We start from the raw sequence: 15,735 nt of genomic DNA, 5'->3' as shown, positions 1-15,735 counted from the left end.
ACTGGTTTGAATCTCTGAGCCCACTAGGTGAAAAACCTGTCAATAGGTACTTAATTTCTCCTGTAAATTTCTCTGGATAAGAGCATCTGATAAATGACAAAAATGGAAGTAGGCCAAAACAATAAATTAACTGTAATTTAATGTGCGTAGGAATTAAGAAAATAGATCTTAGTCTGACACAGTTTAATCTTAAAATTGATGGAAACATAAAAATAAACAAATTCAATATTATTTATATAGGCTATTTCAGGAGTTTTGATCTACCTTAAAAAACCTCTGGATGCCGCTGTAATGATGACAGAGACCACGCCTTCCATCGCCTCTGATTGGGTCAAATTGACCAGCTGGTGATCTCCATTGGATAGTGCACATCCATTGAATCCCTCCTTCACCTTTGTCAATTTCTGAGCTTGCATTAGAACGCCTCGTTGTTTCCCATGCTTGGAAAGAAGTTCACAGGCTTTATCTGAGGTTCGGAAGAGAGAGGGCACCTACAGAAGAGAAAATCATAGAAGCTTAATCTTTTTGGATTTCCCTGCAAATCGAGTGGGACCCGCCAAATTGACGGGGAAGAGCAGTGACCGCGAGCCATCTGGAATCGGAAAGGCTACCGCAGCGACTGTTACAATCAGGCGCGCAACATTGTTGCAGTGTGACTGCTCGAGCGCGAACAAGGGAACAACACACATCCAGCAATGTTTTACATGAGAGCATTTTATCAGACTTTTATATTATTGTAAACGTAAGCTTTTCTCAAATTCTAATTAAATCCCGGGTGTTTAACAGGAAGGAATACAATATATTTTCTTAAAGGATAAAGTATGCCGGACCAAATTACAGTGTTCGAGTTCATGGCGGAGACAAATGAAGATTATAAAGCGCCAACTGCATCAAACTTCACCACTAGAATGTCCCACTGTAGGAGTACCGTGACTGCTTTGGAGGAGGTGAGTGGTGTGGTGAATTCCAAACGCCTATAGGCTACTTCAAGGTCCACATTCGGTAGCATCACCGGACACGTCGAAGGTTATAATGCATTACTTAGACCTAGTTGTAGTACCTATGTCGGTTATACCCTAAACTAACTGGCAAAATTCTATATCATCACAGTAGGCTTTTTTTCCCGAATTGTTGGGCGTTTTCATCAATCACTAGAGCCATTTGTTCTGGCATTGCTCTCACACACAGAGGAAAGTGGAAACTTGTTTTCTCCAATTCGGCTACTAATCGTCATTTATTTTACACCGTTTTGATGTTGCTGTTATGTACAGAATATAATAATAGCCACATCGTTTTTATTGGATAATTGAACCGCATAATCGGTATTAGCCGCTTTGTTTACTTGGGACATCCCCTTTGACCATTAGTTTACAATCAACGATTTCAAAAACGAATATCTTGGCCCAGATGACAATATCGAGAGTTTCCCACGAAAACATGGACAGTTCAATGGAAACAGTTATCATGCAAACAATCGCTCTACATTTTCTTTATTTTTAATTTTTAATGTCTATTGAGGAATAGAAGAGCTTTGCAATTAATGTGGCACCTGTTCAATAAATTCGGTATTTATTTTGCATCAATAGGCCACGCCCGAGAATAGGACTTTTCCTGTGGTTTATAGATGGGTAAGCTTTGCCCCAGTATCTGTGCGTTTGAGAGGTCTCTAACGGCACAGATACCGGGGCAGGTAAGCTTCATCAAACTTGCAGGTCGTTAACAGAAAGACCACTTCTGCTTTGTTCTATGAAAACCCACCCCCACCCCCTAACCCTATACAGCCTAATGAGAGCACTGACTGAGCATTTCCCACATGGGTATCTTTTTTTAATTGTGCCTGCCCTGGATCCATTATATGTTGTGTATGAAATGCCCAGTCATGAACAGATACAGATGTCATCCATAAATGCAACATTTCATAGCAGTCATGTGTTGGGATAATACTGACTGGCAGTCAAAGGAGACCCATCTAAGCCCTTGTTCATGTCTCCAAATCTGCTTTATTGCCATTGTTTGCATGCAAGGTGTGCTGCTTATCTTCATCCATGTTCATGAAATGCTGCAGGAGGGACAGTAGGTTCATGCTAAACAAAGGTAGTCAGTTTGTCCTCCTCATGCATACATACAGACAGTATCTCCTTATGATAGTACGTTTTCCCTCTCTTAGATGTTATTTGACTTGAGAGAATATTACTCAATATTACACGCCTCAAACCTTGAGTGCATGTTGTCGGAATGACATCCTGGCACCGGATTGAGGCTTTGATTCCAGGGAAGCTCAGACTGATTTATCTACACACCCGAATTAGAGAGAAGGGTTGTGTTTCTGGAGGTCTGATGGGGCAGGCACCTGTTGGTGCTTAATCTTTCTACAGACACCCAAAGGTGGAACGCAGCTCCCTGGTGTCAGTTTCGATAAATAAATACAAATCTGGATCAAAATGGTTGGATTGATTTTTGGTGGCCTAGTGGGGCCAGGAGTTTTTTAAATTCTTGATGACCTGACCAGGAAAAGCTGGTCATCACTTGTTACCACAGCGACAAAGTCATAATTATGGCTAAGCCCTGCCTATGTCTACAACTTTTTTTTATTTTTTATAAATCTGATTTTAAACCACACTGGTAACCTTATGCCTAACCTTAAATTAAGACCAAAAAGCACAATTTTGTTTTCATGGCTGTGGTAACTAGTGACAACTGGAAATGCACTGGGTTATAGGTCGTTATCAATAAAACATCTCAAAAGACCCCCAGCTCCGCTAAAACCGTTGACAACTACAATGCCATTTCCAAGGGATTGTTAAATACATTTGATAAACTATTTGGTTTTAATATCATCACCTCTTGAAAAGTATAGTCAGAACTACACATTTCAGATTATTCCACATTTAGCTTTATTATCAGAGTTATACAGCAAGTAACTGTATGCTTTCATGACCAGTAAACATCAACTGATCTTTTAATTTCAGAGCCTATCCATTTGGCTTGACGCTAGCTAGCTAGCTAATCAAACAATGTGTCATTGGCTTTTGGAAAGAGCTTGACATCGGCATGTCTTTGTCCTGGTAAAGATGTCAGTCGGAACGTCCTATTAAAATGTAATGAGGCAAACAGACAATTCCTATTCCTCCCTCCATGTTAATGGCTTAACAATAAAGATCTGCTTTATTTTCTGTATACACTAAAGGCTTTCTTTCACATGGGCATTAGGTGACATCACAGTCTAGAGTGCACGAAGGAGATCTGATGGGGCTGTTTTGGATTCCCAGCATTGTACTGATTCTGTGACTAGAGAATTGTCTTGCTATAAAATTGCTAGCGTCTCCATTTTGCCCTTGAGGTGACAGTTGAGGACTGTCTGAATGTAGCCTACTCAAGTCTGTATTTCAGGACTGAAAAATCTCGACAGTGCAGCAATGTTTCGCAATAAATAGAAAAACCATTGCCATTTCAGTTTTGATCATTGCCTTTGATAATTGTCAGCTTGGTGTTTTAGGCCTACACATTTTGGCATCCAAGTTTTGGTTTCACATTAAACTAGGCACTTTCGTGCTAAGGCTGTACTTATTGGAGTGAGAGATTAATTGTGGGAGGGGTGCGATTAGGGTGAATATCTGTGGACCAGATGGCATGACGTCTGCTTCACGTGGGCCGATTCCAGTCCTATGTGATGATAGCTTGTCTCTTATGAGTGCTCTGGAATGAGTGATATGCTCACCCTTCATCCTCAGACTGGACTGATGGCATTGACCAGGTCTGTTCAGATGAGCCTGCTATCCCCACAGTGTAGCACAGGGAGACACACTATCTAGGAGACACTGCCACTTACAGGGCTTAATGGGACCTAGTCTGTTGTGTGATTTATTTCTACATAAACCAATTACAATGGACAGAACTTTAATTAAGCTTGTGGATTGTAAAAGCTTTGTCTCTCATCTCCAAATAAATGGGCTTAATGTGTCCAGCAGAGGTGGAGCTACTAAAATAGTTACTCGGATTACCGTGGCCTAAAAACCACAACTATAAAAACAGTTGGTCCACTAAGAGGATGTTTGTCCCTTGTCATTAACGCCCCTCTGGGTTGCTGTAAAATGAGGCAACTTCTCCATGCCTTTGTTCTACCTGCCTTAGTTGTAATTTTACAAGAGACTTGCTTTATATTTGTCTGATCACATACATTCTCATTTTGAGCAAGGAAGTCTCTTTGACTGTGCAGAAGTTACTTTGCTTTGGCCACAGTCACAATGGGAACGAAGCCTCAAGTACTAAATTGCTGGTCTGACTGACTATCAGCGTTGAACAACGGTTGAATAATCCATAGTGCTTTGATATGATTGTTCTTGTTCTTTTGGTTTTATGGAACTTCAGCTGTCAGTCGTTTCTGATTTATGGGTTGCAAACAAACTGTGCAGTTTCCTACTCAAAGGTAAATGTGTGTTACAGGATAGCACATCAGTGTGAAACCCACACGTGTTGCATAAATTGGGCCTATCCTTTGTGTTGGCCTGTAAATTGGATGATGTTTCATGTTCCCCGACTGCACCCATTGTGCAAACATGGGCCTTCCTTTCACAGAGAAACATTCCTGGAATCTGAGCATGGCAGTGGCCCACACACGATCACAATAGGGGGTCCAATGTTGGACCAGCCAGGCTCATTGACTCTGTCTCTCTCCTCCATACATACTGCTCATTTTTCTCAGTTGAATCATGGACATTTACAGCCAGCATTTTGCATGGATTTGTTGTTGTTGTCGTTCTGTACATACATTCCTGCACCCTCTGGATATTTTATCCCGGCATGTTGTCTTAACTGCATCGTTCTGGTGAGGAATGTTGTCCAACTACATGGTTCTGGTGGGGAATGTGGTCTCAACTGCATGCTTCTGGTGGGGAATGTGGTCTCAACTGCATGCTTCTGGTGGGGCATGTGGTCTCAACTGCATGCTTCTGGTGGGGCATGTGGTCTCAACTGCATGGTTCTGTATGGAGATTATTGGGAAGTATCAGGCGAATGACCCTGGCATTCGGGGCAACTGTTTGCACCAGCTCTAATCTCATGTGCTGAGTCTGTTCTATGTATCTGGTTAACAATGAGGAAGTGGTCTCCACTTCATACTTGGTGGTTTCTAATTGAATTCCCCAAGATTGTGAAAAGCAGTGGATAGCGGATGGGATGAAGGTTACAAAGAAGCGAGGGAAAAAACCACAAAGCGCATTAATTTCTTTAGGAAAACAGCCCTAATGTTAGAAACAAACATCATTGTTGTCATTCAGAGAGACATTTATTTATTTGCCAAGCTACACAGAATATTTATCAATCAACAGGTTCCTCTTTGCATACTGAGAAATGGATGCAATTTATATCCTTTATAAAAAAGATTGTTGATATAATCTATCTTCCAGCCACCCCAGGCTGCTTCACTCTGCGGTGTGTAATCTGAAGGTTTAACAGTAATATACCCCTGACTGTATCTACAGACAAATAGTAATAGGTTTTCTCATGACGCCTGCAACCCTGTTCCCTCTAGATGAGCAGCCTGATGGTGTGTCCGACAACCCTTCATTATTTGTTGTGATTTGGTATTTTATTATGATCCCCATTAGCAGTTGCAAAAGCAGCAGCTACTCTTCCTGGGGTCCACACAAAACATGTGTCAGACCTGTGTGTAAATTGACTATATGCAAACAATTTGGGATTTTCTTCCCGGGCCAGTGGAAGGCATCGCCTCATCTATTCAGAGATTCCTAGGCATAGTCCGTGGGAACCACCAGGCTGGGCTGGAGTGAGCACCTGTAGCGCAGAACAGGTGGCATGGAGGAAAGTTTTAACAAGGTCTCAGACACCAAGGATAAAGTGTGCAGAGACAATCAATGAATGAGCTGCCCAGACTGCCAGCCACCTTGGCCTGCATCCTCTTAAGGAGCTTATTAATACTTAGTGTAATTGAAATGATTTCGTTGGAAGGATCACCACATTCAGACCATTTCTCCTCAGAGCTTTGGACCAAACCTGCTCCATAGTAAATATGATCCCCTGCCAGATTCTGTTGGAACTGGTTAATGACCTACGGTTGTTCCTTCTGGACATCGGAAGCTGGTTAAGTGTTTTTTGTTGTTGTTTTTTGTATCTTTTCATTCTTCATTTTGGTCTTTTTTATTTTTTTAGACAATGTATTTTGTCTACATCCTCACTTCTGACAGTCTAGTGAGCAAACAAGCAAAATACCATGTGGTAAACGTGTATGTGACCAATAAAATTGTATTTTATTTGGTATCACACAACCTTTCTATCGGAAACTATGGAAAGTCCTCTTTTTTGTCACCCTAAGAGTACCCAGCATGTTTCCTCCAATGTGTGTGTTTGAAGTGTAAGGTATCTTGCATAACTGGAGCCAGGGACAGCAGGCTCCCTGTTATCTCCCAGTCTCAGGCTCTCTCTCTCACTCTTTGGGGCCTTCCTACAGATGAGAAGTCCCTCCCCCCATGTGGCTAAACAGTGGAAAGGTGGGATGGGTCACGGTACTTTCCCAATCGATTTGGGGCCTGGGCTCCCCTTGGTGACCCTGGGCTGTTGGGATACAATATCCCCCCCACCACTGCCACAACACAGGATCATTCATCGGAATAAGGGGGTGCGAGGAAATCTGGGAAAATAGGACGGTGTGTGATCGGAGAGAGGGGTCAGGAGTGCACCGGCCTTTGTTGTGCATGGGAGTGTGGAGGCCCACCGTCAGGGGGCCTGTCACAGATTGCCATGAACAGCTCCTTTTTAAGTGTTCCCTGACATGCCGTGCCTCTTCATTAATGAACTACTTCATTGATTTGTTCCATGGCCTCTGCACAGGGGCAGTTTCCTCAGAAATTATTTTAATTGTGTTGCTGGGTTGTCGTGTTCACTTAACTGCAGTGGGAGGGCCTCCCGAGTGGCGCAGCGGTCTAAGCCACTGCATTGCATTGCTTGATGTATCACTACAGCCCCGGGTTCAATCCCAGGCAGTGTCACAGCCGGCCGTGACTGGGAGACCCATGAGGCGGCGCACAATTGGCCCAGTGTCATCCGGGTTATTGGAGAGTGGCCGGCCGGCATGTTCTTGTCCCATCGCGCTCTAGCGGCGACTCCTCTAGCGACTCCAGGCCGGGCGCCTGCAAGCTGACTTCGGTTGCCAGTTGTACGGTGTTTCCTACGACACATTGGTGCGGCTGGCTTCCGAGTTAAGCGAGCAGTGTGTCAAGAAGCAGTTCGGCTTGGCAGGGTCGTGTTTCTGAGGACTCATGGCTCTCGAACTTCGCCTCCCGAGTCCGTACGGGAGTTGCAGCCATGGGACAAGACTGGATATCATGAAATTAGGAAGAATAAAGGGTAAAAGTAGCAACAAAAAAAMCCCAAAAAGAAACAATTTGAAAACTGCAGTGGGTTCATGGAGGAAGGGCTTTCAGATGTGTTCTCTCTTTGAGAAGCTTGCTATGAGTAAGCCATCAACAAGGTCTTATGATGTCATTAATGGCTAGATTTAGGTTGTTCTTTACATGACTGGATATGCTGTTTGCAATTATGCCTCTTTCAACAGATTTTCTACATTAATCAACAAAAGACAGGTTAAAAGACTCAGGAACTCAGGAACTTTGTTTTAGATATCCTTAGTGTCCTTCCTCATACTATATCCACTTGTCAAGCAGGTCTGCCTCCCTGGAGAGTTGGGACATGCACAATGTACCCATTCTTTCCACATATTGTAAAGCTGAAAAAAAACACAAATGTGCTGAGAGATTTAAGCTGTTCCCAGATGGGTACAAACTTTAATACAGCTGAATGTATTATGTCTCTGCCTAACGTGGTTCTGTCAAAGTAGTGCCTCTGCCTACTTTGGAGCAACGTTGTCTTAGTACTCCAGGAGACAGGAATTAAGTTGAATCCTTAAAAGTAATAAAGTCCTCAGACTTCAAAGGAACTTTCATTCTTTTTCACAGCAGATACACTCATGCACTTATATTCCTTCCGCAGCACACTGGACCATATGTTTTCCAAAGTCACCAGTTGATCTTTTCCAGGTGAACGCAGAGTCTCACTCCAAGTCCCTCAAGCATCCTCAATGCTCCTTGTATGCAACTATGGCACTTTGCTTTTGGCATTGCTAAGTTTCCGCCATGAGGCCTACACATTGGTAAATACGAGCAGACCAGAAACGGTGCTTACGCTGACTGGATTTTATGGGGAGCTAGACACATTTGGTCTTAATTTACCCACCCCTCCCTCACGCTGAGCTTTCATCAGTCCCCTGCTAATTTATAAACTTTGTTAAATACTTCCTTATTAAGTCAAACAGACTCCTTTAAAATGGTGTTGTCGGGTCTCTTTCCTGATTTTCCACCCTAGGTAGTTCAAAAGCTCTTTTTTTTTCCATTCAAAGCTTGACATTTGTATTCTCAGTTGGTATACTCTGGGCATAATCAGGTCCTGAATTTCCATTTCAACAGTTGTTCATCGTACAGCCTACCAGAACATTCTCACTGAGAGTGAATGCGGGTCACTGTGTCACACCTACAACCAACAGTCTTGAGTGTGAGTCAAAGTGTACTGCACCCATGGGGATTGGCCAAGCTCCCCGTTTGTCTTTATCTGACCTTTTCACCTCTTAATCACTCTATTAATGACCAATCATTGAAGTTGCACTTGTCCTCACTGCTCAGTCACCTCAATCTTCAAGCACATCACATCAGTAGTATACAGCACCTTCAGAAAGTATTCACACCCCTTGACTTTTCCCACATTTTGTTGTAACAGCCTGACTTTAAAATTGATTAAATTGAGATGTTTGGTCACTGGCCTACACACAATACCTCATCATGTCAAAGTTTAATTACGTTTTTTGAAAATGAAAAGCTGAAATGTCTTGAGTCAATATTTATTCAACCCCTTTGTTATGGTAAGCCTAAATAAGTTCAGGAGTAAAATGTGCTTAAGTCACATAAGTTGCATGGACTCACTCTGTGTGCAATAATAGTGTTTAACATGATTTTTGAATGACTACCTCACACATACAATTATCTGTAAGGTCCCTCAGTCGAGCAGTGAATTTCAAACACAGATTCAACAACAAAGCCCAGGGAGGTTTTCCAATGCCTCGCAAAGAAGGGCACCTATTGGTAGGTGGGTAAAAAAAAAAAAAAAAAGCAGACATTGAATTTCCCTTTGAGCATGGTGAAGTTATTAATTACACTTTGGATAGTGTATCAATACACCCAGTCACTACAAAGATAGAGGTGGCCTTTCTCACTCAGCATTTTTTGTTTTGTTGCAACAAGGCACTAAAGTAATACTGCAGAAAATGTAGCAAAGTAATTCACTTTTTGTTCTTATTACAAAGTGTTATGTTTAATACAAGTCCAATACAAGACTTTAGTGAGTACCACTCTCCATATTTTAAAGCATAGTGGTGGTTGCTTCATGTTATGAGTATGAGTTTTTCTGGATAAAAAAACAGAATGGAGCTAAGCACAGGCAAAATCCTAGATGAAAACCTGGTTCAGTCTGCTTTCCATCAGACACTGGGAGACATTAACCTTTTAGCAGGACAATAACCTAAAACACAACGCCAACTACGCTGGAGTTGCCGGGTTAAAGTTTTGACTTAAACCTACTTGAAAATCTATGGCAAGACCTGAAAATGGTTGTCTAGCAATGATCAACAACCAATTTGACAGAGCTTGAAGAATTTTCAAAAGAATAATGGGAAAATGTTACACAATCCAGGTGTGTCAAGCTCTTAGAGACTTACACAGAAAGACTCACAGCTGTAATCGCTGCCAAAGATGATTCTAACATGTATTGACTCAGGGGTGTGAATACTTATGTAAATTAGATTTCTGTATTCCATTTATAATACATTTGCAAACATTTCTAAAAACATGTTTTCACTTTGTGTTTAGTTGGGTGAGAAAAACAACAACATTTTAATCCATTTTGAATTCAGGCTGTAACATAACTAAATGTGGAATAAGTCAAGGGGTATGAATACTTTCTGAAGGCATGCTCTTCAAGAGGTGATGATATTACAACCAAATAGTTAACATTTATTTAACAATCCTTTGAACGGTATGTAGTTTTCAATGATTTTAGCGGAGCTGGGGGCAAGGAGCAGCCAAATCGAACACTTTGCACCGTATTGTCATGTTTTATTGATGACTACCTATAGCCTTTAGCCTGTAGGTGTTCAGATCTGGCTGTGGTTGTTTTGTAGCTGTTCCTCCTTGTGGTCAGCTCTGCACTAAACCTTCACACGGTCTCTCAACAGTATCTTGGAGAGAGTGGGTCTGTGTGGAAACTATGCTGTTTTTTTTTACTTTCTGAAGGCACTTTATCTTTTCAATTGTTCCCTGTAAATCGGTAATGGTGAGATGAACAGCTCTTCTCACACTGTCTCAAATAGCCACTAAATGTTGAAAAGCCCAAATCCCTCTGCTTTCCAGGCATGCCACATCTTGTCCAGTGTTCACAGGTAGTGGTTGCTGAAATGAATTCTGAGAATCATCTTGCACCCAAACCCGAAGTGCATTATAACCTGTGAGAATCTGTTCAGACTAGACGAACTTGAAAGTTTGTCAACGATGGTTGAATAAACCAATCTGCGGTGTGGAATGTTGGTTCTCATGTGACAGTGTCCATATGACACCCCATTGACAACAAAGGAAGGGGAAATGTCTTTGAAGTGGTCAATTGCAGGGCAGAGGGTCATTCTATTGGCAAGTGGTTTCTCCAGACACAAATGGAGCCATCTATTGATGTAGCCTATAGCTACACCAGGGAAGGGCTGGGCAATATGGCCTAAAAATCATATCTCCGTTCTCCCCCCCCCCCCCCCAMACATATGGGCAATTCACTCTAATGTACTTGTCCTCTTGCTCAGTTGTGCACTGGGGCCTCCCATTCCTCTTTCTATTCTGGTTAGAGCCAGTTTGCGCTGTTCTGTGAAGCGAGTAATAAACAGCGTTGTACGAGATCTTCAGTTTCTTGGCAATGTCTCTCATGGAATAGACTGACGAGTTTCGGAAGAAAGTTCTTTGTTTCTGGCCATTTTGAGCCTGTAATCGAACCCACAAATGCTGATGGTGCAGATACTCCGCTAGTCTAAAGAAGGCCAGTTTTAATTGCTTCTTTAATCAGGACAACAGTTTTCAGCTGTGCTAACATAATTGCAAAAGGGTTTTCTAATGATCAATTTGCCTTTTAAAATGATAAACTTGGATTAGCTAACACAACGTGCCATTGGAACACAGGAGTGATGGTTGCTGATAATGGGCCTCTGTATGCCTATGTAGATATTCCATTAAAAAATCTGCCGTTTCCAGCTACAATTAGTAATTTACGACGTTAACAATGCCTGCACTGTATTTCTGATCAATTTTATGTTATTTTAAGGGACAAAAAATGTGCTTTTCTTTCAAAAACAAGGACAGTTCTAAGTGACGTTAGTGTATATCTTGATTTTAAAACTAAAAACAACCGTTTTTATTTGACAATTTAGGGTCAAATACACTGCATTTCAAACAGTCAGCAATAATCTAATGAATTCAAGGCTCGTGAAATTATATCTAGGCTAAATATAAGCCTTCCCCAACCATAAAACACACCAAGGTCCAGCTAATCTTTATATTTTAAGTTTAGCCAACTTGGGTCCATTTGCTAGCTAACAAGGTAGAACAGTTGAATTGTTATGAACACACCCTTCTGGCTGTCTCCAACTGTTTGAACAGCACGCTAGCCTGTCCGCTGTGTTCAGATGTTGAAATCAAGTAGCCTACCTTATTTCTCAAAATGAGAACGAGTTGCAAATTCTTTATATAATTGTGTTTTAGGTTTATTGCACATTTATAAAACACACACACTAGACAGCTAAAATGCTGCCACCGGTATTTGGTAGTGCAATGCCGCGCGCGACAAACTGAGCATTTATTTTCCAGAATCAATGTTTATTGATACTCCCGTGTTGGTAGTGTCTGCTCTGCTCTCATTGTGAGCAGTTGAGCCATAAAAAGGGTATTGTTAGAAAAGGTAACTTCTCTATTAGAGATAATAATAGATAGTAAAATAATGTCTCTGATTCTGTTGGACCAAACCTCAAATGCAAATAGCGAGTTTGAAACTGCTTGTCAGAGAGGAAGAAGTGATCTCTCATCTTTGTTGTGTGAGTGACAGGGGCTTGGTGGTGTGTGTTTGTAAACCATAGAAGAATGGACACCAAAATCTGTCCAAAATAAGCCCAATGCGTTTCTGTGGGCTTTCTGTGGTCTTTTGGGTAGACTCCTGTTGTTATGGAGGAGACATGTGCATCTCGTCAGATCTCTGGTGTAAATGGGAAGGTGAGCACAGAAGGAGACGAGACCAAAATGACAACATGAGAACAAGCAGACATAAACACTCATAAAAACTTCATTATTGCGATAGAGGCATTTGGAATATCGCGCACAAACATAAATTCTAATTAATCAAATTCAATTGATATATTGCCTAGCCCTACACCAGGGATTCAGCACTGCCTGGCTTTCTATTTCGAACCTGTGTTTTTCTTTGCAGGTTTTAGTAACTTCGTTTTATGTCCTCACCAAAGTGTGAGGATTATTGCTGGCAGGTGGTGACTGTCCAGGTCTAAGGGTTTCCCTTTTGTAGTTTTCACCGGTGAGTAGTAAAGCACCAAACGCCTATGAGTTGTGTTTGGACAGTTATATTTTTTTAATAAGTGGAATCTTTACCATATCAAATTTTATTGGTCACATACACATGGTTAGCAGATGTTAATGCGAGTATAGCGAAATGCTTGTGCTTCTAGTTCCAACAGTGCAGTAATATCTAACATTAATCTAACAATTCCACAACTACCTAATACACACACATCTAAAGGGATGGAATAAGAATAAAATATATAAACTCAGCAAAGAAATAAACAGCCCTTTTTCAGGACCCTGTCAAAGATATAATTTGTAAAAATCGAAATAACTTCATAGATCTTCATTGTAAAGGGTTAAAACACTGTTTCCCATGCTTGTTCAATGAACCATAAACAATTAATGAACATGCACTTGTGGAACGGTCGTTAAGACACTAACAGCTTACAGACGGTAGGCAATTAAGGTCACAGTTGTGGAAAGTTAGTAGAAAGGCCTCTTTAGTGTCCTGACTGAAAAACACCAAAAGAAAGATGCCCAGGGTCCCTGCTCATCTGCGTGAACATGCCTTAGGCATGCTGCAAGGAGGCATGATGTGCAGATGTGGCCAGGGCAATAAATTGCAATGTGAGACCCCTAAGACAGCGCTACAAGGAGACAGGATGGACAGCTGATTGTCTTCGCAGTGGCAGACCACGTGTAACAACACCTGCACAGGATCGGTACATCTGAACATCACACCTGCTGGACAAGTACAGGATGGCTACAACAACTGCCCGAGTTACACCAGGAATGCACAATCCCTCCATCAGTGCTCAGACTGTCCACAATAGGCTGAGAGAGGCTGTACTGAGGGTTTGTCGGCCTATTGTAAGGCAGGTCCTTACCAGACATCACCTATGGGCACAAACCCACCGTCGCTGGACCAGACAAAAAGTGCTCTTCACTGACGAATCACGGTTTTGTTTCACCAGAGGTGATGGTCGGATTCACGTTTATCGTTGAAGGAATGAGTGTTACACTGAGGCCTGTACTCTGGAGCGGGATCGAGGTGGAGGGTCCGTCATGGTCTGGGGCGGTGTTGTCATTGCAGGCAGTCTCAATGCTGTGCGTTACATAGAAGACATCCTCCTCCCTCATGAGGTACCCTTCCTGCAGGCTCATCCTGACATGACCCTCCAGCATGACATGCCACCAGCCATACTGCTCGTTCTGTGCGTGATTTTCTGCAAAACAGGAATGTCAGTGTTCTGCCATGGCCAGCGAAGAGCCCGGATCTCAATCCCATTGAGCACTTCTGGGACCTGTTGGATCGGAGGGTGAGGGCTAGGGCCATTCCTCACAGAAATGTCTGGGAACTTGCAGGTGCCTTGGTGGAAGAGTGGGGTAACATCTCACAGCAAGAACTGGCAAATCTGGTGCAGTCCATGAGGAGGAGATGCACTGCAGTACTTAATGCAGCTGGTGGCCACACCAGATATCTTATACACATCTAGATGTGTATAAGAGCCCGCCTTACATCAGCTGATATCTCAAAGTGCTGTACAGAAACCCAGCCTCAAACCCCAACCAGCAAGCAATACAGGTGTAGAAGCACGGTGGCTAGGAAAAACTATACCAAAACCTAGGAAGAAACCTAGAGAGGAACCAGGCTATGAGGGGTGGCCAGTCCTCTTCTGGCTGTGCCGGGTGGAGATTTGAACATCTTGGCCATGTTCTGTTATAATGTTCATAAATGACCAGCATGGTCAAATAATAATAATCACAGTAATTGTCGAGGGTGCAGCAAGTCAGCACCTCAGGAGTAAATGTCAGTTGGCTTTTCATAGCCGATCATTAAAAGTATCTCTACCGCTCCTGCGGTCTCTAGAGAGTTGAAAACAGCAGGTCTGCGACAGGTAGCACGTCCGGTGAACAGGTCAGGGTTCCATAGCCGCAGGCAGAACAGTTGAAACTGGAGCAGCAGCACGGCCAGGTGGACTGGGGACAGCAAGGAGTCATCATGCCAGGTAGTCCTGAGGCATGGTCCTAGGGCTCACGTCCTCCGAGAGAGAGAGAGAAAGAGAGAGCATACTTAAATTCACACAGGACACCGGATAAGACAGGAGAAGTACTCCAGATATAACAGACTGACCCTAGCCCCCTGACACAAACTACTGCAGCATAAATACTGGAGGCTGAGACAGGAGGGGTCAGGAGACACTGTGGCCCCATCCGATGATATCCCCGGACAGGGCCAAACAGGAAGGATATAACCTGTCTCTTATACACATCTAGATGTGTATAAGAGACAGAGCAAGGAGTCATCATGCCAGGTAGTCCTGAGGCATGGTCCTAGGGCTCACGTCCTCCGAGAGAGAGAGAGAAAGAGAGAGCATACTTAAATTCACACAGGACACCGGATAAGACAGGAGAAGTACTCCAGATATAACAGACTGACCCTAGCCCCCTGACACAAACTACTGCAGCATAAATACTGGAGGCTGAGACAGGAGGGGTCAGGAGACACTGTGGCCCCATCCGATGATATCCCCGGACAGGGCCAAACAGGAAGGATATAACCCCACCCACTTTGCCAAAGCACAGCCCCCACACCACTAGAGGGATATCTTCAACCACCAACTTACCATCCTGAGACAAGGCCGAGTATAGCCCACAAAGATCTCCGCCACGGCACAACCCAAGGCAGCAGCCTTTCTGTTAGTGATGGCTGTTTAACAGTCTGATGGCCTTGAGAAAGAAGCTGGTTGTCAATGTAAGCTGGTACACTGATTCTCAGTTTACCATTTTGTCTACCTTGTCGGGTGTTTTTTAATGGACATGTGTTTATTGTTGTAGGTATCAAATCAAATTGTATTTGTGACTTGCGCCTAATACAACAGGTACCTGCAACCTTACCGTGAAATGCTTAATTACAAGCCCTTAACCAACAATGCAGAATTTTTTTAAGTACCAAAATATTTGCTAAAATAATACATACATTTTAATAAACTAAAGTAAGGAGAGAAAAAAGTACTTTACATTAGTCCTGCTTACTGCAATTGAGAGCGGACTTCAGCGAGTGTTTATTGTG

At 42.7% G+C, this 15,735-nt stretch overlaps 1 protein-coding gene across 6 annotated transcripts in view; it reads left to right on the top strand.

Annotated features, from left to right (window-relative positions):
* Positions 1–379: 379 nt before the first annotated feature.
* Positions 380–15,735, top strand: part of LOC111968889 (arf-GAP with SH3 domain, ANK repeat and PH domain-containing protein 2-like) — a 108,783-nt gene continuing 93,427 nt past the window's right edge. For all 6 annotated transcript variants that reach the window (XM_023994834.2, XM_023994833.2, XM_070445241.1 and 3 more), the window contains exon 1: positions 380–947. In XM_023994834.2, coding sequence (XP_023850602.1) covers positions 822–947 — 126 coding nt within the window. In that variant the 5' untranslated portion in view covers positions 380–821. The remainder of the gene's footprint in view (positions 948–15,735) is intronic.

This window comes from Salvelinus sp. IW2-2015, linkage group LG9, assembly GCF_002910315.2.
Source record: "Salvelinus sp. IW2-2015 linkage group LG9, ASM291031v2, whole genome shotgun sequence".
Classification (NCBI taxonomy): Eukaryota; Metazoa; Chordata; class Actinopteri; order Salmoniformes; family Salmonidae; genus Salvelinus; species Salvelinus sp. IW2-2015.
Note: the sequence above shows the minus strand (reverse complement) of the source record. Positions and strands in the feature narration are given on the sequence as shown.